The sequence below is a fragment of the Pipra filicauda genome, unplaced genomic scaffold (genome assembly GCF_003945595.2).
Source record: "Pipra filicauda isolate LSUMZ 115617 unplaced genomic scaffold, ASM394559v2 scaffold211_size2331000_pilon, whole genome shotgun sequence".
Taxonomy (NCBI): Eukaryota; Metazoa; Chordata; class Aves; order Passeriformes; family Pipridae; genus Pipra; species Pipra filicauda.
This window is the reverse complement of record NW_024104323.1, coordinates 394,665-419,109: the sequence shown is the minus strand read 5'-3', so window position 1 is coordinate 419,109 and position 24,445 is coordinate 394,665. Positions and strand designations below refer to the sequence as shown.

Here is a 24,445-nt window from a genome sequence, read left to right as displayed (position 1 = left end):
CAGCAGCAGCTCCCACACCCTGCTCTCACCTCCTTCTGCACCTCGCTCTTGATGGCTGAGATCTTCATCTTCATGTCCTCCAGCTCATGGTCAGGGATGACATGGACCTGCGGGCAGTGCTCCGACTCCTCCGGCGAGGGGAACACCAGGTCGGCCAGGGGCACGTACCACTTGCAGTCGTACTGCTGCTGCTTCCTGTGGACAGGGCACGGATACTGACTGATGCCTGACCCCCTCCCTGGCACATCCTCCAGCCCACTGGGGGACAGAGGATTGTGACACATTCCCCCTGTGCCCAGCACCCTCCTTACCCCACCGCCGTCTTCTTCAGCTTGGCACAGAGCAGCACGTCGGTGAAGAGGAAGACGTGCCGCAGCTTCCGCGAGCCCTCCGACAGCTCCACCAAGAAGCCATCCTTGACAAGCTGCCGGGTCTGTGGGGCAGTGGGGCTGCTCTGAGAGCGGGCAGGGAGCAAAGGGCAACCAACTGTGCGAGTGAGTGCTCCTGTCCCTCTCTGTGGCTCAGCCACCAGGAGTATGGGAAGGTCCGTGTCCTCTGGGTGCTATTTTGAGTCAATAGGGCACCAGCAAGCAGCAAGGACCAGGTAGAGCCCTAACATTGTACCCAGAACTGCTCTGGGGGTTTAGAGGAACCCCTCCATCTCCTGGCCAAGCACCATGGAGCTCCTCAGAGTGGAGACACCAGCCCAGCCAGGGGCTGGTAGAGGGCTCAGCCCTCACCCTGTGCCCTGCCACTGCCCACCCCACTGGCTCACCTCGCCCTTGGGGGTGGTGACCGCTGTCCTCCGGGGATCGATGTCCTCATTGATGCTGGACAGGAAGTTCTGCGAGATGCGGAGGGCGTCCTGGAGCAGTGGGTAGTCAGGGTGGTCGGCTGGGGTGTGCTTGAGGAGGTCCTGGAAGGGGACAGGCACAGGTGAGCAGCTGGAGAGCACCCACCCTGGCGAACCCCCATCAGCACTCCCCATGGCTGCAGGTCCCCCGGAGCAACAGAGACAGAGCCTCCCACGCCAGGACTGGTGTCACACCCCTACCCCAGGACTGGTGTCACACTCACGTGCAGGACGAGGGTGCTCCGCGTCACCCGGTCGATGGGTTTATACAGCAGTGCTGAGGGGAGAGAGAAGGTGTCAACAGCCACCCCTCCCGGAGCCCTGGCCCCTCTCCCACCCTGGTCTGCACAGAGCCCTGGGTGACCATCTGGGATCTGTTCTGCAGGGAGCCAGCAGCAGCTGGACCATCATGTCACTGCCAGGGGCAGTGCTGAGCCACCAGTGCCCCGCTCCCTGCTGTGCTGGGGGCATGGGGAACCACGGCCAGGCTGGTATGTGGTCACAGCCACGGTGACACCACTCCACCCTGACTGCTGGATGGGATGTCCCACCACAACTGTGTCAGCACATCCCCCACCCCACCATGGCAAAGGACCCCCCCGTGCGTGGTGCACCAACACCGGTGGTGGCTGTGGAGCGGAAGAGCTGCTCGTCACCCACAGCAGCTTTTTCAGTTTCCCTTTTGGCTCAGCAGTGGGTCCTATCCCTGCTCTGCCCGCTCTGCCACCCCATGGGACACCCTGTACCCACCACCCCAGCCAGCCCTGGGTGCCAGGGGAACCCAGGCTGCTTCAGCAGCAGCAAAACCCCCACCTACAGAGAATGCCTGGGCCAAGGCATCATCCCAGTGCCACTGCCCTGTGTCCCCTCCCCACAGCCTCCCATGACTGCATGGGAGGTGAAGTTCCATCTGGGGCAGGGCAGCAGAACTGCTTCAAACATGGGGCACAGACACCCCCTTTCTCCTGCCATGCAACCTCCCAGCAGGAAACCAGCCCTGGAGGCTCTTCAGAGGCACATTTCACTGGAAGCAGCCAGACCCTCCTTCTCCTCCCTGACTCTTTGGGCAGGCAAAGGCACAGAGCCCACTCACAGTGCTGCTCCCCATGCCTGGCCACTAGTGTGTTTCCTCAGGCTGGTTCCAGACAGGCCAATGCCTCTGGGTTTTCCCTTCACTTTGGAGCACTTCCCCAAACTGCCAGTGCCAAGAGGGGCCAAGTTTCGAGCCGTGGGAAAGGAAGAAAAGCTGCCACCTCCTCACCCTGTGCTGAGTTGTGGGGGGCTCCCACCCCCTTTACACCAGAGGGTGCTGCCTTGTGATGCCCAGTCCTCAGAGAGGGATCCCCATCCTGGTGAACTGGGGGTCTCTGCTCAGGAGGTGAGGATGCCAGCCTGGACCCTAAACAGAGGCTGCATCTCCCACAACTCTGCGCCAGCGGGCAAAGCCAGAGCCCCACTCCCTGCAACAGCCAGCAAGAATCCTGCTCTGGGATAGAGGGGGACAGGCAAGGCGTCCCTCCTTTCCACCACCCTACACCCAGGGGTAGGATGGACCCTCGCGCTGCCATCGCTACAGGCACACTCAGAGCACTGGGGGGCACTGGGAGGGGCTATCCCGGCTCAACGGAGGAGCCGACACAGTCCCGCCAGCCTGGGACCCAGACACGGGCAGCAGCAGGCAGGGGTGCCCGGCGCCTCTCCTCCCAGCCACGGAGAGACGGACATTCCAGCCCCGCGACGCTCACAGCCTCCGGCAGGCAAATGGGAACCCCTCCCTATTCCCATCCGCGCGGCACAGCTCAGGCAAGGGGGGATCCCCCCAGCCCAGGATGCCCCCGCCCATCCAAGCTCCTCTATCCCGCTGTCGGCACGAGCCCCTGCCCGGCGGGCACGGCGAGCGCGTGGCCGCGTGTGCCGGAGCCAAGATGATTCAATCCAGCCTGGAACAAAGACGCTCCCAACTTCAGGCTGCAGAGCACGACGCAGCCTCCAGCCCCCCGCCCCGGGCAAGCACAGCCAGCCCCTGGCCAGCATCCCCCAGCATCGCTCCCCAGCGGCACCCCCAATTCGGAGCCGTCCCCCTCGCCTCACCATAGGTGCAGTTACAGCAGAGCCGGACAATGACGAGGATTTCCATGGCAGCCCCGTCTCCGCGCAGCCATCGCTGCCGCCCCGCAGCAGCTCAGCCCGGCTGCGACACAGCACCGGCCCCTCCGCACGGCTCTGGGCACGGCCGGCGGGCGGGGAGGAGGGGTGGGCAGGGGGTGGGGGGCTGCTGCACGCCCACAGCATCCTAAAGAGCTGCGACACCCCCCACCCCCTCCGCCCTTCTCGCCGGCTCCGCACACGGGCGCACAAAGGGCTCCGCTCGCGGGAGCCGCTCGGTAATTCCTGCTCGGTAATTCCTGCTCAGTAATTCCTGCTCGGTAATTCATCCCCGCCGGTCCCGCGGGCGGACAAAAGGCTGCGTCCCCCTCCCCGCGCCCGCCGTACCCTCCATGGTGACGGACGTGTGGCTCTCCTTCGAGTCCTTGGGGCCCTTCACCTTCAGCTCCTAGGGAAGGAAAGGGCCATCAGTGCAGCCCGCGGGGGGCTGGGGGTGGGGGTAAGGTCATTGCTCAAGATCATGGGGTCCCCCCAACCCTTTCTGCATCCTGATATTTCTCCCCAGCCCCAGCCTGGCCACGCTGGGGGCCACACGTGGGTGCTGGGTGGAGGTGTGGGCTGTACAGGATGCTGCCTGGCTGGGAGCAGCTCTGGCTGTGCCCAGCAGTTGGGATGATGTGGTGGTGATCCCACCCAGATGAACAGCTCTGCTGTGGAGGGGCTGGAAAGAGCAGGGAGCCGTTGCAGTCACGGAGGTCTCTGTTTCTATAGGGGAGCCAGGCACGGAGCTGCAGCCAGCAGGAGACAGGAGATGAGCCACAGGTGCCCAGCACCCACGGTCACTGGATGGGGCGAGCTGGTGCAGGCTGCCCTGGCACCCCTGACACGGTGACAGCGAGGGCTGAGCCCAACCTGAGCTTGCACAAGGTGAGGGACAAACTCCTGCAACGCCCAGAGATCACAAGCCCCCAGCAGAGCCACCGCTGGCTCAGCCCTTGGGGACAGTCACTGGGAGTCCCCAGGGCAGGGAGAGCATCTCCACAGGGCAGTCGCAGTCAGCTCAGCCACAGGAATAGCATTCTCTGCCCTGTCCTAGGACACCCTGGGGAACACCCCTGTCCCACTGGCACAGCCCTATCCCAGCTTACCTCAGAGATCTTCTGGAACTGGTAGTTGCTCTGGCTGCACTTCTCTGCCGTCTCCAGGGCGATTTTATAGTTATCCACAAAGGCCTTGTAGACGCCCAGCTGGCTGGCCTGCGGGGAGCGGGGGTTAGCCGGGCACCCAGCAGGATGCTGAAGCCCCCCTGCAGCAAAAGGAGCCTGGCAGCCCCTGAGGGCACTCTGTCCAGAGTTGTCCCCTCCTGGCAGGACACTGCCACACCACAGCCATCTGGGCAGCCACACATTTGGCTCTGCAGGGAAAGCTCTTGCCCAGGGCAGGACGGTGGGGCTCCTGTCCAGTCCTGTGCCCCCACAAAGCTCCAAAATCCCACAGAGAGATAACAAGTGCCTAGAGAGTAGAAGCTGAAGCGACAACTGCTTCCTACTGCCCTTCAACCCACCCTCTCCTCCTCCTCTCCCCAGCATGGCCACAGTACCCATGGGCACAGCCCATGCTCCCACTGTACATCCAAAGCAGCAGCAGGACCCGGCTCTCCTTCTCTTCCAAGTGGAGAGGAAGGTGCATACCAGCTTCTGGAAGAGGTGGCCCATGGTGACGTTGCTGTCCCACTGCTGCACCTTTGGGCACAGGCTGTCATAGAACTCCTTGTGGATCTCATAGATGTCCTGGATCTTGTAGAAAATCGTCTCGATCTGCTGCAGGGTGAGGACAGGCTGCGACGTGGTGGCCGTGGCCTTCAGTGGCTTCATGGGCTGCCGAAGGAGAAGGGAGAGCATTTAAGATGAGGGCTGGGAGGGGACGAGGAGGATCTGAGTCAGCAGCAAGGGCTGCCCAGGACAGGTCCCAGCCAGCAGCTGCACCAAGGGGTACTCTGGGCTTGTGCATCCCCGCAGACTTCCCGATGGTGGTGACCCCGCACTGTGCAGCCGTTTCTCGGCCACGAAGGTCAGCGAGTCCACAAGAGGAAGCAGGGCTATAAATACCTCCCCAATGGGCAGCAGGGAAGGCGAGATGGGGCAGCAAGGCTGGCTCCAGTGTGGCTCCTGAAGCTTTGCCCCCACTCAGGCAGCACCCAGGCCAGACCTGCCTGGGGAAAGCTGTCCAGGAAGAAATTACTTCATCCATCCATCCATCCACCCACGCCTGCTGGGGACCATCCCTGGAGGGGCTGTCCAGTCTGGGGGCTGTGCTCACCAACAAGAGGGCCTCCAGCTGGTTGATGTAGATCTCCTCACTGGCCAGGAAACCCGAGAGCACCAGCTTCCGCATCTCCAGGCCTTTGCCAGCCTCTCGCTCGCCCTATGGAACACAGCAAGGAGCCTGGCTGAGCCACCAAGTGGCACAGGAAGAGACAAACACCCTATCCCACCAACCCATCCCTGGCATCCCCACATGGGCACATGTCCCTGCCAGTGCTGGGAAAGCTCCGTGGAGGGCCCAGGCATGTGCCCGAGGGGCAGCAGAGCCCAGCTGGAGCCAGCTGGGAAGCCACGAGCTGTGCTGGCTTCTCTCCCCTCCCTGCTCCTGGCTGGCCAGGAGCCCGGCACGGCTGGCAGCGCTCCAGGATGGCGCACAGCATGGCAGGACTCTCCCAGGGCAGAGTCCAGAGACGCCCAGTGAAATCATGCTTGGCGTGGATGGTGCTGCCACGTGATCTGGCACCACCCTTTCCCTCGGCTGAGGTTTTCCCAGGAAAGTGCCACCCCAGCAGTCACTGCCTGGTGGCACTGGGGCAGCTCCCAGCACCCAGATCTGCTGCAACACTGATGCTCTGGTGGCATGACTCTCATGGCAGGGAGATGGCTGGGCTGGGGGGCTCTGTGACCCTCAGTGAGGCTCTCCCAGTGTCCAGACATGGGTGCCCCAGCCCCTGGACCATCCTGTCATGCTTTAGTCTCCCCCCCTTAAAAATCACACTTGAGGACCAGGCTTTTGCCACCCAAACAGGAGCCAAGCACAGCCATGGGGGCATCAGTCACTCTGGGCCATCAGCCATTCAGAATGGTCTGAGGGGGATATTGGTCCTGCCTCACCTCTGCCCACACCAGCCCTGGTCGTTGTGCCAGGAGAGGTGACAGCTGCAAACACCAGAGGGGCACAGCCCCGAAGTGGGCATGGCTGTGGAGCAGCACCTCCCTGTCCCACTCTTAGTGTCCATCAGCTGGCCCTGGGGGCTGCTGTGCCAACCAGGGTGCCCAACCTGCCAGGATGCACCATTAAGGCTGGGCCACAGTGACTGGTGCAGCAGGAGGGTGCACAGGGCGGCCACTTTTATTCACTGGGAGTTCGTGGGCTCTTTGCCACATATTAGTCACGGGCTCTTCCTGCTTCCCCCAGCCTGGGCCCTGCGCAGGAGCTCAGGAGATAAGGGGCCCACCCACGCCTGGGGCCCACAGCTCCCCACGAGGACGATGCCAACCGGACCCCCATGACCCAGAGGAGCAACCCTTAATCAGGGTCCTATGGCTGCCCCATGCAGGAGACCCCAGGGAGAGCAGGGGCAGAGCCCTCCTCCAGCACCCAGGCACCCCTGGCAGGGTGGGCATGAGAAGGGTGCTGGGTTGCACCTGCCAGCACAGGGGTCACCCCAGCTCCAGGGTTTGGGACTGTTTAGGTGCTGCTGGTGGCCGTGTGGTGGGGCACAGTGTTAACCAGCCCCTTCCAGAGTATCCAGCTGAGCCACACAGCCCCTCCAGCAGCATGCGTGGCCCTACTTCCCCCTAGGAGGATGACTGGGTGGTAACCCCACTCTGAGCCCTTTGCACCCGATCCCTGGCACAGCCCTGCCCCCTGCCCCGGCCACAGGTAGTCCTGGGGGCGTGGTGGGGCTGAAGTGATGCTCCCGCTGCCCCCCAGCTCTGCCCTCCACCAGCACCCGCCACATCGACCCAGGAGCTGCCCCGTCACCCGGGCATCACCAGCACCAGCAAGATGCCCCTTGTCCCCCCTCTCCCTGCCCAGCACGGGAGCAGGGTGCCCCCGCCGCCCACCTTCTCTCCGGCCGAAAACGGAGACCCAGGGCTGGTGGGGGTTCCTGGCTCAGAGTCATCTTCATCCTCCAGCACTTTATCCAGGTACCCTATGGCCTCCTCTTCCTCCTCCATGGCCGAGCGGGCAGCGGGGGAGCAGAGGGGACCCCACAAGGCTCCGGGCAAAGGGGCTCACACGGCTGAGCTGTCCCAGTCTGACTCAGCTCTGGACGCCGGCCACCACCGCGGGATGAAAGGAACCATTATGGGATTCCCCGGTACTCCCGCCTGCCCCGAGCTCCGGCCTTCGTCCGCGGCGTCCCGGCCGCTCCCGGGGCGACTGTTCGGCCACCTCCGAGCGGCGGCAGCGGCACCTCCGGGCTCAGCAGCGGCGCGACCCGAGCGCCAGCCCGGCCGTCCGCCGGCCTCCGCTCGGCCCCGGGGGGCCGCCGGCGGTGGAGGGGCCGCTGCCCGGCGCTCCGAGCCCCAGCCGGCCCCAGCTCCGCCCTGCTCGCTACAGGAAATGCATCTCTCTCGGCGCTGGAGGTGGGGCTGCTCCGCCGCCGGAGTGTGGTCAAGGCTGGGGCGCGCAGAACAGCCGCCTTCCCCAACGCCGGCACAGCCTGGCGGGTCCAGCACGGGGAGGGGTCCCCTGCACCCTGCCAGGCCACTCGCCCGGCAACGAGAGAGCACCATCCTGCCTGCTGCGGCCCCTTGGATCCCTTCCTTGGATCCCGGCAGAGCCGGACCATGGGGATTGCCACCAGCGAGAAGTGACCTTGCAGGGCAGCAGCATCACCAGGTCCCGTAGGGGGACCTGACTCTGCACCCCCAGAAAGCACCAAACCTCTCCCAGGCCAGAGGGGATGTGGGGCAGGGTCATGCAGCTGAGCCACCTGCCTTCCCACATATCTACCCCACATCCCACAGGGATCAGCGCTGGCACCTCCCTGCTGCTCCAGCCTGACCACAACCCCGGGCCAGCTGGGACGTGGGGACACGAGCAGTGGTGTGACACTTCTGAGGGACACTGTGGGCCTTGGCAAATGGGGCAAGATCAGGCTGGAGAAGGGGACACCAACACAAGAGCTATTTCAGCAGCTTTCCCCCCCCGCTCCTCAGAAGCAAAAGGGGAACCTGTGGCCGCATGTGCTCTGCCCACAGGAGCCATCTCTCCTGCCTGCACCAGTCTGAGCCTGGAACAAACTCCTGCTGTGAGAAGTGGGCAGGGATACAGACACGAGGACTTTCCAGAGCCTGTGTCCAACCCTCTATCCATGACACAGCTCAGGCTTTGCCCAGACTTTGCTAAGAGGGAACTGTGCCAGGACAATATGACCCTACCTGCCACAGCTGGGTCCCCAGAGTGGGGAATGGTCCCTGTTCAGGGAAATGCTACCCACAGTGCCAAACCCAGCAGCACCCAAGCAGGGGCTGGGGCAACACCCAACATCATTTCCATGGCACTCATGTTTCCCAGGTGGGAGAGGGAGGGTCAAGATGTGTCTGCATCAGCAGTCACAGGCCTCAAATGTAGCCACAGCTGCCCCAGGAGCTCGCCAGATGAAATGCCCCACCAGAAACCTCCTCCAGCCCTCTCAAAGGGAGTGACACCAGTCCTGCCTCACCAGAGAAGAACAATGGAGTGAACCTGGCACCCTGTGCCATCAGCCACAATGGGACCCCCATGAAACCCTGTGCCCCTGGCAGGGCTGGACACACAGGGACAGAATTTGGAGGGTGCTCTGCCAAGCCCTGGCACAAGCAGCTCTAGAGATGGAGGCAGAGGCAGCACTGAGCTCCAGCGCTTCCCAATCCTGTTAGTAGCAACCAAGTCATCATCCCTGCCTGTGCCCGGACCCACTGTGCCCCACCAGCCTCCAAGATCACTCCTTTGCCAGCACCTCCCCTCCTGCTCCCCAGGGCCACTCTCTGCTATCCCAGATGGTCCTGATGACGGAGCTCAGCGCTCACAGATCCGGCACCGGAGTGTCAGGGCTGGGGCTTGAAGGGCTGTGCTGGAGGACAAGGAACCCTAAGCCCGAGTTTGGAGCCAGCCCCGGGAGAGGGTCCCTCCCACAGCGGCGAAGGGCAGGACCCTCCTATCCCTCCCCAGGGGCTGCCCGGAGCGCTGGGTGCCTGGAGGACGATGCTGCTCAGAAAGACCCAGGGGAGGAAGCCACACCTCTCCCCCTTTTGCCTCAGCATCCGGGTCAGGAGCTTAACTCTTTCCACGACAAAAAAAACCTTTAACTTTTCCCAGCCCGGGCAGCGGCAGCACCGAGGGATCCCCCAGCCTGGGGCCAGGCAGTCGCTCCTCGCAACAGCCCTGCGAGGCCGAAGCCAAGGCCAAGGCCTGCCTGGACCCCGCAGCTCCCGGGCTTTATGGAAGCCTTTATTCTGGAAAAAAAAAATCCCTTTTTTCCATTTGCAGCTCTTCAGACATCCCTCCTGTGAAACACCCTGGGAAACCCAAGGGCTTCGAGGGGATGCGCTCGGAAGAGCAGGGGTTAAATCTAAGTTCTCCGGTGGGGGGGGCACTTTGTGTCCCCCCTGGCTGGTGACTGGGTCCCCGAGTGCCGCTAGATGGAGCCGGCAGCCCGGCGGAGCGGCTGCGCCCCGTCCCAAGGGCTCCCGGAGCTGGAGACACCGGGAACCCCCCGCTTCCAGCACGCCCGGCTGGGCTCCAGCCCCGGGACCCCTCTCTCCGTCCATCCCGTGCCCTTCCAACTCTGCCTCCGGCGTGGCACGGCGGGGCAGGGACACAGCGTGTCCCACAGGCACGGCATCCCCGGAACTGCTGCTCCCCAAACGGTCAGCAGGTTTTAGGATACCAGGAATACTCCCTCAGGTCACAGCAGCACCAGACCACCACTGACACACCGAGCCGGACACCCGCATGCCCCAACTCACCCGCCCCGGCGCCCCGAGCACCTACCCCTGTGCCGAGGCCGTCGGTGGGTGTGGGCGAGACGCCGTCCCCGCTCTCCTGGCCGCGGGCGCTGAGCTGGGGGGACATGGTGGGCGACTCATCGATGTAGGGCATGGTTTCCGAGCCCTCTGGCAGCGCCTTGGGCTCCTCGTTGCCCTCGGCGTCGTACTCGTCCGCACCATAGTTGAAGTCTGACGGGGAAGAGAGGGCGGCCGTGAGCACCCCGGCGCTGGCACGGCCGAGGGTCACCACAACCACCCCGGCCTGTGGTCACCTGCGGGCAGCTGACCCCGTGTCCCATACCCAGGGCCACGTACAGACACACATGCCCATACCCACAGCCCAGCCCAGCCCTGCTGTGTGCTCAGCCGAGCAGGCAGGGCATCACATATCACACGGAGCATCCTTGCCCCGCAGGCATCCTCTGCTCGACACACTTCCCTATATTTGAATAATTAACAGAACCGAGAGGCCGAGGGCCTCGTCTGCGCAGGGACAGCTGCTCTGCCAGACGCTCCAGCCCCATGCAAGCAGCTCTGCCCTCCCTGCCTGCCCGCTGGCCACTACCCCTGTGCCATCCCCGGGCAGGGATGGAGCTGGGCTGGCAGCCACAGCCGCCGTCCTCCCCGCTTCCCTGCACCCACACTCCTCGGAGCGTGGGAATGGGTGCCAGGACGCCTGGATCTGCAGCACGGAGGACAGAGCCACCCCCCTGGAAGAAGGGAGATGGTGGCAGCTCCCCACTGGGTGGGCAGCTCGGCCCATGATGGGAGACCAAAGGGGGCTGCTTTTCCCAGCACAGGATGAGGCCCCCAACACGCCAGGACAGCACCCATTTTTGGATGCCCTACACTGACCCACAACCCCATCACCACCCACACACAGACCAGGGGAAGCCAATTTGGGGAGCCAGAGCCCCAGGGGGTAGTGGGGGGACTCCAGAGTCTGTGGTGGGTCCCTGGGGCGCAGCAGGGGACTGGGGTACATCCTAACCTGTTACCATGGGAACGGCAGCGGCTCGGTGGCAGCAGGAAGAGGTGGCTGCAGCAGCCCCGAGATGCTGACAAAGGGGAGGGGGAAGGGAGCCTGGCTGCGGCAGGGGTGGCTGTGGGGTGCAGCCACCACCCCCACCCTGAGCTGCAGCCAAGACCCCCTCAGCATCCCCCAAAGAGGCAGGGGATATGGCTCAGCCAACACAACCCCGATCCCACAGCAGCCCCCAATCCCCTCCCATCCAGCAAACCCATGGATCTCTGGACCACACATCCCCACACATTCCTGGGCACAGACAGCACGGAGACCCCAGCTAAGAGCCTGGCTGATAACCTGGCCAAAACAGGGTGCACTGGGGCTGGAGCAGCCATCCCAGACCAAACCCCACACTGTTGCCACTTCATGCTCCCACGGCCCTGCCATCCTGGCCAAGGACTCCCCTGGCTCCCACCAACACTGCTCAGTGCATTAATATTGCATTCAGCTTCCTAGTGGAAGTGGATAAATCTTTAAATCAAAGTGTTGCAAAGCACTCAGGCCAGGAGCTCTGCCAGTGCCAGTGGGGAGGGATGGAGGTTCCCACCCTGCACCTGAGAGGGATGAAGGAGAGTCCTGACAGGGGCCAGATGCATCCCATCTCTGCCAGAACACCACAGCCCCTCTCAGCCCTTGCTTCATTAGCAATTAACTGATAATAATCATTAGCACGTGGGGCCACTCTCACCGGGCCACCACAGCCCAGGTTCAACCCAGGAGCTGACTACATGGGCAGAGGAGGGGAAGCCCGTGATTCCTCAGCTTCCAGGGAAACAGGATCCCTGGCTCCAACCTGTCCTGCCTCCTCATGGCGGGATGTCCTCAGTCTCTTCTGCCTTTGACAGGTGCCAGCTGTGGTGCTTCCAGCACCATCCAGGAGCATGGCAGCATGAGGTTCATTAGCAGTGGTGTCCCCCATGATGGCCACCTCTCCAGTACACCCACCCCATGCAGCTCCCCTGAGTCCCCTAAGCTGAGCACTGTCCCCAGGCTGGGGATGTCCCAGAGAATCTCAAACCTCTCACCAAAGTGCCCTTGCCCATCAGGTGGGGCCAAAAGAGGAGCCAAGGCAGCAGAGAGGGGACAGAGCTCATGGTCCCCACCAGGAACACCAGCTCAGAGGCCATCAGGCTCCCCTGCCCTCCCTCCACCATGGCCAAGGTTCTGCAGCTCCAGGCTTAACCACGGGGCAGGCAACAGGGACACCCAGCGTGGCATCGTCACTGTGGGCGTCCTGGCAACCCAGGGGTGGTGGCTCAGCAGCCAGGTAATGAGAACACAGCGTTAATGAGGCAGCTGGGCACCCTGGGAGGTGACACCCAGAGCAGTGCAGGGGAGAAGTTGGCATCGATGGCACAGAGGGGGAAGGGACTGGCCTGCAGGGACACAGCAATTGGAGCAGATCTACATCCCAGTCCCAGACTAGAGTTGGGGATGAGATCTACAGGCAGTGCCCCAAAGAGAGGGACTCTGCCTTGCCTGCAGGATGGAGAACAAAGCCATGTCCTCGTGACTCCAGCTGTGCCACCCGTGGCTGTGCATTATTTATGGGGCTCTCACCTGGGGAGCTCAGGAAGAGGAACCTCCCCAGCACTCCCAGAAGCCACTACAGGGAGGGAACCAAGCACCACCAAGCAGTCAGGACGGGCAAAGGGGACATTGCTGGGTGAGGGGACATGGAGGGTCTGGCCCTGTGTCTCCCTGCCTGTGGGGTGCTCGTGCCACCCAGGCAGCCCAAACCCAGCACGTCCCTCCCTCCTCCCCCACAGCTGCATTGCCCCTGCAGCCTGTTCCTGTGCCCGTGCCAAAACCCAGAGCTATTTTTGCTCCTGCTTTTTAGCAGCAGTGGAAATCCTCCTGTTCCACCCCAGGGATGGGGACCAAGGAGAGGAAGGCAGCCTGGCCCCGGGGAGCCACTCTGGGGGGCAAAGACACCCCAACTTGAAAGAGCCTTGTAACCCTCACCCTGCACACAGCCCTGGGGCGCTGAGCTGGATCCAACCCCACAGTGCACCAAGGGCTGACACCCATGGGATGCTGACACCCATCAGGGCAGGGCCCTGTGGACTGGCACATGGACACAGCAGGGTGACAGGGCCAGGAACGAATCCCCATGGGGGATTATTTTCCCCGGGAAATTGTTTCTCCTTTGCCACATCTTCCCAGGACTGACCCAGGCTAATGCCAGCACGATGGTCCCCAAGAGGGAGCTCAGCCAACAGCAGCAGCCAGCTCCTGCCCAGCCCAGAGAGGCAGCACAGTCACAGCAGCTCACGGTGGCATTTCCTTCACTTTCCAGCCGGACACGTGCTATTCCCTGACACCTCGGCAGTGCACCAGCACACCCCAATGCCCACCCATTCTATCTCATTTCCAGGAGAAGCCCAACATCCACAGGGAGCCTGGGAGATTTTGGGGAAGCGCCATGGTTTCCCTCTGCCTGGGTGAAAATTCACCATGACAACACAGATGCGTGAGCTGGCCTCGGACCTGCCTCCATGGGCCTCCTCCAAAGGGTGGCTCGACACAAATAGCACCTCCTCCACACCACCACTGCTTTGCCCAGTGTGATGAAGGCTGGACTCTGCCCTGCATCCCCCAAAACGTGGGCACCCCAAGCAGCCTCTCCCACGCCTTGGCAAGGGCAGCTGGAAGAGGGTTTGGGATGGCAGAGCCGTGGCTTTGCAGAGATGCCATGGCTGGGAAGGAGGGTGCAGTGGCTGGGGCTGGATGTGCCCCCCGGGCTCCAGCCCACACACCTGCACAGGCTGCACAGCCACGCCAGACCCTGGCACTGCCACGGCCAGATGCAGCCTCCAGCTGTGGACATAGAGGCTTTGGGCTGGAAAATTTGGGGAGGGGGCTCAGCCCTATGCAGTGTGCCCCTGGTGGCCCCTGCTCCCTCTAGGGCATGACAGATGCCAGATCCACACATGGGCATGCTCTGGAGCATCCCACCTTCCCACGCACCCGCGCCAAACCTCGCTACCCTGCAAGCACCAGGCTCCGAGCTCAACACTGCACCCCAAAACACACCCCCAGGGTGCCCACGCAGCTCAACGCTCCCCCAGAATGAACAACGGGGACCCTGTGACCAAGCCCCCCTCATCCCTAAGCCATGTCCCTGGAACCCTCAGCCGCCACTGCGACAGCTGCCGTGGGATCAGGACCGCCACTGCTCCGGGGTTCATTCCTCCCTGCTGCCCGTCCGTGGGACCGGGGGGATTCGCAGCCCCCCGGCTGCTGCAGGACGCCCCCGGCCCCGCCGGCCGCCAGCCCCCGGGTACCGGCACCGCGTTTCCACAGCATCCTCGGCACAGCGCCTCGGAGCTCGCTGAGAAAATCACGGCTGGGGGAGATGTGCCTTCCCACCACCATGGAGGGACGGGAATGGGACCTGGGGCAAAAAGCGCCCACATCCCCAAGGACTCCCGTGGGCAGTGCCAGCTGTCAGGCTGCTGCAGCCCCAGTGAGCCCCAGCGCGCCGGGGCCACCGTCACCGTCACCCATCCTGCTCACGCAGCCCCCGGAGCGGGCAGCAGGTCCCCAGAGCGTGGGGGATGCTGGACAGATTCCGGCCAGCGCCGTCCTGCCACCGGGGCACACGGGATGCTCACGGAGGGGAGCACAAGCCCCTGCCACCATCACCAGCCCCCTGCCCGGTCTCGGCCCAGCCCGGGACCCCCAGCACAGCATCCCCGGCACAGCATCCCCGGCACACCATCCCTCCCCAGCGCGACGCAGCGTTACACAACAGGTAGGGGGGACCCAGCCCGCCGCCCCCCTCGCCCACCCCGCAGCCCAGGCCACGTACTGCTGTAGAGGGTGTCGATCCAGGAGAGGCGAGGCAGGCCGCGGTGGCTCAGCGGCTCCATGCTCGGAGGGCTGTGCCGGCAGCTCAGCCCCGCCAGCCCGCTCTCATCTCACAACAAAGGCGGCGGGCGAGGGCGGGAGGCGGGGGGCCGCGGGCCCAGGCGGGGGCTGGATGGCAGAGCCGGCCACAGCCGCCTGCCCGGGCACACGGCCGCTCTTCTGCCAAGGGTGCCCAGGGAAGGAGGTGCCGCCTGGCAATGGCAGCGCGGCCCGCCTCCCGCCCCTGCCTTGCCGGGGGGAGCCGAGCTCCGCATCCCCCCGCACGCAGCCACGCCGACCCTCCGCAGGGGTCTGGGGACCGCGCAGGAGGAGGAGGAGAGGATGTTGGTGGCACAGCGGCCTATGCGGCTGCTCCCCGGGCCACCCCAAGGAGAATGGGGGGAAGGGGGAGCTGGCTCCATCACCCCTTCTACTACGGTCTCATCTTCTTCCTATAACCCGGGGATACTGTGCCCACTTCCCAGAAAAGCCTCCCCAGCCCCTCAAGCCACAAAGGCTGAAGGACACAGGCTCCTCCTGGTCCCGCTCCCCCTGGTTCTGGGAGCCAGGGCCTCCAGGAGCCGGGAGCAGCCCTGCCCCGTTCAGCTGGGGTCGGCAGAGCGGGACGTGGGCAGGCAGGGGTTAAACCGCCCTCCCCAGCCGCATGTAGCCAAAGGAAATACAAAGTGCCAGAGTCATCAACCCCAATATGTCAGGGCGCCAGCCAAGCGTTCAAGTGCAGAGACTGCCCTGGTTCAGCCTGTGCCGGCACCGCTGCCCCGTCCCGGAGGATTGGGCAGCATCCCCTGCCAGTGCCCTCGGCCCCATCCTGCCTGTGGGCTCAGTGTGAAGGGAAGGGCCTGGACCAGGCACTGGGGCCAGATGGGAACTGGGCAGGAGGGATAATGCTCTGTCGGGCACAAGGGCAAGGTAGAGCCATTGGAGCATGAAGTGCCAGGACGCGGGTGGCATCGGCAACCAGCTGGGAGACCTGAGAGGACCCTGTCAAGGCACTGCCACCACCTGATCCCCACTCCCAGGGGTGTCCATAGATGCAGCATTTTGGGGGAGTGCAGCAATGCCAATGCTGTGATTCAGCATGGCTGGAGCACATGGAACCATTGGCACTTGGCATCCAGGATGAGGAGCCACTGCTGTCCCTGGCAGGGGGTGCATCCAGCCCCGGTGTGGCAAGGACCCACATCCACAGCCCACTGCACCCACGGGCTTTGAGTCACCGGGTGCTGAGTCAGTGGCACAGGGTGCAGCCCTACAGCTGCCATTTCCCAACCCTTGCCTGACCCTCTCCCAACTATTCTGGGGAGTCAACACTCCCCTTGCCCCCAAGCCTTTCCCATGGGTAGTGCCCAAGCGTGGCCACAACGTGACAGTCTTTGCTGCTGTCCATCTCCCACCAACTCCCCCATTCACTCCTGCCTTGGCTCCAGCTCAGCATGTCCTCACTCCATCCCTTAAAGGTTCCAACTGAGAGTCCTCTCCATATTCCACAGCAAACCCTACGCCACTGCAGCCCCCCCAGCCCCTCACAGCAAGAGGCCCTGCCAGGAAGGCAGCAGTGGTTCAGCAGAGCACATAACCCTGTTCACTAACCCTGTTCACAGCAGGAAACCGTGCTCCCTTCGTGCCCTGGGGAGCCCCCGCAGCAGCACCAGCACAGGGTGCAGCTGCTCCCCCCCCCGGGTGCAGTGGCTGCAGGGCCACGGGGGCAGCAGGAAGCTGGGTTTCCATGCACGGCTCCCTGCATACATGCAGGGTTTCTTCCACATGCTTTTCCCAGCCAGACACACCTCCTGGACACTCCTGCCCATGGCACCAACCTCTCTACACCACCATGCCCCCTTTGCACATCTTCCTCTTTATCCAACAGAGGGCATGAGCTGAGCACTTGAAAGAGCTGTCAGATCCCATAGAGCCCTCTGCCAACTGGCCACCCTTGGCCTGATAGCACAGAGCAGCTCCTGGCAGAGCCATGGCCAGGAGGACCAAGTCAGCAAGTGCCTCACAGACCCAGGGCCACCATGTGCTGCACCCGATGGCAGCACACACCAACTCAGGCAGGTGCCCTTTCACAGCCCACACAAAACAGCCCCACCAAACCACTGGGCTTTATTTTTACTTTGGTTCTCGTGCTTTTTTCACCTTTGCAAAAACAACAAAACCTCAAAACCTGCAAAGCAGCTGAACCTTCCTCCTCTCCCCAGGAGAGCTGGAGGGAGCACCCACTCACACCCTGGCACCCATCACCCTGGCACCCATCTCCCCGCAGTGATACAGACCAGTCCTGGGTGAGGAGATGCTGCCAACCATGTTCTCAACCCCCATCAACCACCCCCAGCTCCAGCTGGGAGCATCCCTGCGGCAGAGCCGAAGCCTCAGCTCCACAGTTTCTCCCCACCACCAACCAGCCCTGCACAGCCTGCCTGGTGTCTGGCTGTCTGCCTGGCATCTGCCCAGCCCCTGCCCGCCAGCCCACGCATCGCTATTTCTGGGCTCTTGTGCAAGAGTCCTCCAGTCACAGCCACAGGAGCTGCAGGAGCCTCGGCGCTTGGCCAGGGCCGGGCAGGGGCTGCTGGTGGGAACCCAGGGCTGACAGCAACCAGAGAGCAGCTCCAGAGCCACCTGCACCCCCAACACTGGCACAGGGCGGTCTTTTCCTGGAGGAAGACTGGAATGGGAGAGGGTGGTTGGGGAGCACCATGCAAGTGTTAAGAGCAGCCAGAGTGCTTTCATTAGGAGAGGCGAAACCTCTGTGTCCTGGAGCCATGGCAGGGACACAGCCAGGGCTGCGGAGCCCGGGGCTGCAGTGGGAGATGCCAGCCAAGAGCCTGGCTGTCCCAGCTCCTCCAGTGCCTGCTCTGCCAGGCTCTCCAGAAGGTCCAGGCTCTCCCTTGCTGGTGCAGAGCAGCAGCTACCCCCTTGCCAGAGGCTGCAGAGAGAGACGAGAGGAACAAATGAAAATGTTTCCACCCTCCCCGCCAAGGAGCACAGCAAGTTCTTCCTGCTGGATGTCCTGAACATGCTGCTCCTGAGTCCAGCATTAAACTTCTCCCCCCCATATCACTTCCCTGTGGGATGGAAGCCCTGAGGTCTGCACTGCATCGGCCCCAAGCTGCACTCACAGACCTGGGCCATGGCTGAGCAGGCTGCCTGCCTGCCTGGAGCACAGGGCAGCTCAGCCAGGTTTGCTTCCCACCACAGGAGCTTCGAAGGAGAAGGAAGAGGTGTTGGTTTGTAGCCTTAGAACAAAAACCGCCCATGGAACAAAAACCCTCCATGGCAGAAAGCCCCATCCCAGCATCCCAGCACAAAGGTCTCCCTATCTGCTAGATCTTCAAACAATCCCTGAACTTTGCAGCTGGGACTTATCTCAAGGCAGATCTGCAGGAGTCCTCTGGGACTCCCCTCCTGGGATTCTGCTTAGGCTGGCCAGGCTCCACTCAGGCTACAGCCAAGGGAGCCAAGAAATGCTGCTGCTACTGATCTACATATGCCGATTATCCTGCTTAGCAAACACTGAAGAAGTAACTTGGAGTGGGAAATCTTCTATTTGGAGATGTCTGTTGGGGATGGGGTGAGTTCTATGTGCTCTCTCCTGCTGGCTCCAGGTGCCTGCTCCAGGTGACCTCAGCAATGCCACGAACCAAGGGCATAGGTGCCATTTTCCTGGGAGGGATGCACACTTAGTGAGCTGCTCTGGCTAAGCCAGGCTCCCCTCTCTAAGAGAAGGAACTAGAGCACAGAGGAAAGTCTCTCCCTCTGATCCCTGCTGCAGGGTTGGCCCCAGCAGACAGCATCCAGCAGAACACAGAGCAGAGCCATCCGCTGGGATCCCAACGGGGGGGATCGCTGGGCAGGAGGGGAGGAGGAACCGGCGGAACAAAGAGCCCCGCTGCACAGAAGTGTCTTTCCAGGGAAAAAAAAACAACAAACCCAAACCAGATTTCAATAGACTTACAATGCAAATGTATTCAGGCCCCGCAGGGCACTTCTGGCTCTATCCAGCCACCTAATGAGGGCTCCTTGCCTGCCCTGCTGCTGCTCCTGCCTGAGGCCGATCACCAGCCACCGCTGCACCAAACCTGGGGGCCACCTCCGTGCTGGTCACCCCATGGTGGGCACAGCCCGTGGCACTGCTGGCACTGGAAGATAAACTCCATCCCCTCCTGCCTTTCTGCAGAGCACCAGGGCAGACTGTGCAGACCAAGAAATGCTGCCGAGCTGGGGGAGCTCAGCATTCTCTGCCCCAAATTATGGGGAACAAAACCCAGCCGGTGGGACTGTGCTCAGATGATGGAACATAAGGATATGCATCCACAAAGGGATGCACAGGGATGCTGCAGCCAAGCCCACCTCCTCCAGGTGAGATGTTGGCATCTCTGTGCCAAGGAGAGCAGGAACCCCAGCTGTGCCGGGGGAGTGCCCCTGCCCAGTGAGAGGGACAAGGACTCCCAACCCACCGAGCATCCATCCTGTGTGGTGGTCACAGGGTGCTGGCACCAGGAAGGGCTCTTTCCTCACCCAGTAGATGCAGCTGCTGCCAGCTCTGCCCCAGAGCGCAGATCCTGGTGGTGCCCGTGGGCAGAGCTGGTCACAGGTTTCCCCTTTGCTCTTCCAGCTCCTTTACAAGCCCTCCATTATGTGCCCATCACAGGGCAAACTCCAACAGCCAGCACGTACTGCTTTCACCTAAAGCTACGCTTTAAACAGCAGCTCTTGTACTCCAAGGCTTTTTAACCTCATAAACCTTGCATTTATTTATGGCTTTCTTTAACAGCACCAACCTGCCCCAGCGCTAACCCCGCCATCCCCCTCTCAGGCAGCACCACCCTTCGGGGAGGCAGCCCCACATCACACAGGGGTTGCTGTCACAATGCCATCAGGGGGGTTTGTGGAGAGAAACCACCTCCCGAAACGCCACCGGGCCCCAGAGCAGATGGAGACGGTTCAAAGGTCCCCAGCAGGCGCACACACACACACACACACACGCTGCGGTTTTGTCCTCGCCTGAGCAGTTAAAATTAAACACTGAGACTCTGCCTGGCCTTCCCTGGTCAGAGGAGGAACTTCCAGCATCTTCAGAGCCAAATAAGCACTTTCCAACAGTGGGGAAATACAATGAAGTAAAAATTTAAAAAGTAGATATGAGGACGCAGAAGTGGCAGATGGGCTCTCGGGGAGAAATAACTCCCCCCACCGCACCTCCCCACTTGGGCACCGACCCCCAGATGCCCCCCTAAAGGAGGTGCCAAAGGAGGGGAGGTGGATGCATAGACCATGCAACACTTCACCTTTCTCTGGGAGCTCCTCTGCCTCCTGCATGCCGTGACCTACCCCAAGTAGAAAGAGATGCACCAGGATAAACTCTGGACTTTGGTCACTATTTTCTGTTCTTTTCTTTCGCTGAGGTTTCAGGGAATATTCCAAGAAAGAGATGAGGAACCAGCAGGGTCCAAGGGTGGCTCAGGACAGTAAGACAGAGACCTGCCTGCAGCACTGCCCTATCACCTCCCTGACTGCAGGGAGTTTCTCCAGGACAGAGATGCCACTTTTGCAGTATCATTTATTTGCCAGGAGTAGCACAAGCTGAAAGCAGGGATGGAGCAGCAAGAACAAGCCCTGCCTTTACCCAAACCATTCCAGAAGCCCCCAGCACGACACCCATAGGAATCCAGCCCCAAGCTGGGCATGCAGGGATGAGTCAGCCAATGCCCCAGGGACTCCAGATGCCCCGGGGCCCCTTCCCCATCTCAGCCCTTTGGTGCACACCCCGACACCGCTGCCCTTCTGTGCTCACCGCCCTCCGAGGCAGGGACCCCACTGCTGCCAGCAGCTCCCTTCCCATTTCCCAAGGTACCAGTGAAGGCAGTGCAGCGGGGCGAGAAGAGCCCACGTGACTCCAGAATATTTCCTTGGGAGAAACTGTAATTCCAGCTAAACAGAGGGCTGGGGATTCATTTACAGCACAGCTTGCAGCCGCAGCATCCTGCCGTAACCAGATCCATCAGCCAACGCCATCATGGGCTATTCCAGCTATGCCAGCGCTCCCCACCCCAGAGCTCACGTTTCTGGGGTGCAGGGCGCTGCACAGGGCAGGTCAGGGGCTCCCAAACCACGCAGCCTTCACGAGGAGCTTCAGGAGCTCCCGCAGCATCCCAGTTCCGTGGCAAGGCCAGCCTCTTCCTCCGCTTCCCAAGGACAAAGCGAGGAAACCCAGCACCGAGTTCGTTCCACCTCCGCACGCGCTACCTGGCTGCCGGGCACAAAGCATCTCCGACGGGCACCGCCGCGTCCCTCCTCTCGGCCGCCAGCACAGCCGCCTCCCTCCTGCTCAGCTCACCCTCTCCTGGCCGGTACCAACCCGCAGCACCAGACCCCTCATCCCTTCCGTGGCAAAAGGGAGGTGATGGAAGCAGCACCCAGCCCAGGCACCGCCGCGCCCCGGCACACCCCGACCACCTCCCGGCACGGCACCGCGCATACTCAGCTGCGAGGCCAGCTGCGTGTTTGGCCACAGGGACAGGTGACGGCCGGGATGAAGGGAATTTTAGTCCTTTCCACGCTTCGTTTTTAGCCATCTGCTCGCTGACGCTCAGATTTTGTTGGTCCCGGGTGAGCTGGCACAGGCGTTATCTCAGATGCCAGGATCGAGTATCTGGCTGTCACACGCGCTGCTCTCATGCAATGGCCGCAGACAGGGGCATCTTGCAGATTTCCTCGCTTTAAATCAGATTAATCACAAGCTACTTAAAGGAAACCACTGGTAATTCCCATAAAGACGATATTCAATGCTCCTTCACTTGCTGTCCAGATAGTGCTTCCATAGGTTATGGTGACACAGCTGGGGACTGATGCGTTCAACCACAGCCACAGCACCATTACGCTCCAAAACTCACATTAAAATACTGAGGGACCCAGGCAGAGCAGCACTAACTGAGTTACACACCACCAGCGTGCTGGTAGGAGAAGCAAACAGCACCACGATCAGGAATTTTCAATTATATCTGAAAAATAGAGAGAAGTGAGAAGAAAACAACAGGAGCGCTAAGTTAACCAACTGCCTTTAGAAAGGGGATCCAGGCAGTGACCTCACACGTCTTATTGGACTCTCAAATCTTGCTTTTAAATGTCAGCGCCGTCAGCGCACACAGGCGCCCTTATAACACCCAACAAAGAAAAGTGCTGATGCTTGGGAAAGGCTCGGGACAGGCTCAGGACAAGGCTGGGGAGGGCTCATCAACACCGCTGCCATCAGCTGACCTCCGTGCAGAGCCCAGCCGTGTCATGGGACAAGGAGCTGGGAGCTTGGCAGAGGGGATGCTTCCTCCTCTGATGAGCGCTGGAGCTGGTGATCCTGATGAAGATCCATTTAGGGAAAGAGGAAGAGGCCACATTTAACCACAGCAGATGCAGCCTTGGACTTCAAGGTCTTGTCCGAAAGACTCACCAGGACCCAGCTGCAAAGGTCTTGCAGGGTGGTACTGGGCTGGAGGATCCCTCTGGCTTACGAAGCTGGGACCCCTGGAGGTTTATGCTGTGCTCCAGGGAAGTCCCTTTAAGAACACTCCCTGGCCTGAGAGCAGCCTTGCACAGTCCTGGGTTTGGAAACATTCAGGAACATTACCCAGATATAAATACAATGCATATCCAAGCGTAAATCAGAAGGATTTGTGCTTGGTCACTCCAACGCACTTGAGCCACTTCAGCCACTGAGCAGCTCTCCAAGAAGTACAGCCAGTGCCTGCTGACGGGAGCTGGAGAAGGACTTGGAGCAGCCCTTTGAAGGCAGCACATGGAATGCCCTTGATCCTCACCACAGGGCTGGGACCAGCTCCCACAGCCACTCCCTGCCAACTGGGGAGCGGCACAAACACTCACACGTGTGAGCCTGGCACAGCACAGCAACAACGCCAGGAGCAGCCATGCACTTGGGACATTTCACCTCCAGACAGCCCGGGAAGGTGAAGTGGAAACCGAGCTGTTCTCCAGCACTGCAGACTAGTGCAATAAATATAAATTAACTAAATATTAAGCACAATTTGACATCAGAGCACTTACTACCCAGGCAATCTTAAACCAGCACGATACAGCCTTGGGGGAAAACCACCACCCCAAACAATCAAGCAAGAACAAAATTAACTCAAGTCAGCTGCAGAATTAGCAGCATTAAAAGTGACATTCCCTAGCTGCCGGGACTCTGTTTGAACTGGGTTTAAAGCTGATGCAATAACAACTTCCAGGCCGCTGGAAGTAGGACAGCGTGACGGGTGACAGCGCTGGCTGGCTGCACCTTCAGTGCCACAAAACAGCCAGGCAAAATAGCAGTGTCCTCAATCTGCCCAGAAAAACGCCCCAGGACATCTCACCACCCCGGGAAGCTTCTGCTTTAGCACCTCCAGGATTTCCCCACAGGAGGTCACAGGGTGTCACCTGAGCAGAGGTGTCCCCGTGAGCGAGGTCACAGCACGAGGAAGTGAGTCCTGCACAGTGTCCCAGCCCCAGAGGTGGCTCCTGGGCCACCACCACATTGCCAAGACCCAACTGAGGGGACCAGCAGCCACCCTCCCTCCTTGCACACCTAATGATGGGGCCTTGGCATGGGATGTCCTTGCAAGTCAGACAGGGAGGAGACAGAGCTTGGGGTGGCCTTAGTGGTGGGACAGCACAAGGGCTGGGGGTGGCATTAGCTGTTTGATGGGGATGGCACAAGGAACTGGGGCATACTCTGCTCTGTGGCGACATGGGGTGCTCCTGGGTGGTGCATGATGGGGACAGCCTGGGGAGACCACCAGATCCCCTGCTGTGCAGGACGGGGTGCATCAGCTGTGTAGCGGGGATGGCACAGGGGCTTGGGATTGCCTTAGCAGTGACACAGCATGGGGACACAGGGACGGAGTGGCACGGGATGCCATGGGCATGGCACGGAAGCACAGGACAGGCAGCGCGAGGGCTGGGGATGCCCTCGGCCGCGAAGCGGCTCAGAACGCCCTTGACCATGCGATGGGGACAGCGCAGGGGGTCTCGGGGCACCCTCGCCGCTGGGGCGCGGGGTGGGGACGGCTCCCCCTCGGCCGCCCCGCGGCACCCACCTGCCGAGGAAGCGTCCTCCGCGTCCGAGCTGCCGCCGCTGCCTCGCTCGGGGGAGCTGCCGGCGGGGCGGGGGGCGGCGGGCGGCGGCGGCGGGAGGGGGGCGCGGGCCAGCGCCGCCTCCAGGTAGCCCACCTTGAACCGCTCCTCGGCCAGCGCCCGCTGCAGGCGGCGCAGGTGGCGGCGGCAGCGCTCCAGCTCCCGCTCCATGGCCCGCACCGAGCCCAGCTCCATGCGGGGCGCCGGCTCCCCCGGGAACTCCGCCCGCCAGTGCCGCGCGAAGTCCGCCCGGGCCGCCTCGCCCGCCGCCATCCCCCGCCCCGCACCCGAGATTTTTCCCCCTCCCTCCCTCCGGCACCGCCGCCGCCTTCCGCCCCCCGCCGCCGCCGCGGGGCCCTGACGTCGCTGCCCGCCCCCGGCCCGCCCCGCCTCGGCTCGGCCCCGCCGGGGCGGGATCAGCGCTGCCACCGCCCC

General features: G+C 62.2%; 1 protein-coding gene across 3 annotated transcripts in view; it reads right to left on the bottom strand.

Annotated features, from left to right (window-relative positions):
• Window positions 1-24,240, bottom strand: part of ABR (ABR activator of RhoGEF and GTPase) — a 39,335-nt gene extending 15,095 nt beyond the window's left edge. Inside the window, exons 1-10 of one of the 3 annotated variants that reach the window (XM_027744175.2) lie at window positions 23,974-24,240; window positions 9,992-10,176; window positions 5,279-5,383; window positions 4,651-4,836; window positions 4,108-4,215; window positions 3,347-3,407; window positions 1,078-1,130; window positions 776-916; window positions 312-433; window positions 30-195 (exon numbers count right to left, since the gene is read on the bottom strand). In XM_027744175.2, coding sequence (XP_027599976.1) covers window positions 30-195; window positions 312-433; window positions 776-916; window positions 1,078-1,130; window positions 3,347-3,407; window positions 4,108-4,215; window positions 4,651-4,836; window positions 5,279-5,383; window positions 9,992-10,176; window positions 23,974-24,205 — 1,359 coding nt within the window. In that variant the 5' untranslated portion in view covers window positions 24,206-24,240. Of the gene's footprint in view, window positions 1-29; window positions 196-311; window positions 434-775; window positions 917-1,077; window positions 1,131-3,346; window positions 3,408-4,107; window positions 4,216-4,650; window positions 4,837-5,278; window positions 5,384-7,074; window positions 7,454-9,991; window positions 10,177-14,828; window positions 15,058-23,973 lie in introns of those variants that run through there. The other 2 variants (XM_027744182.2, XM_027744191.2) reach the window with 2 other exon arrangements.
• Window positions 24,241-24,445: the final 205 nt, after the last annotated feature.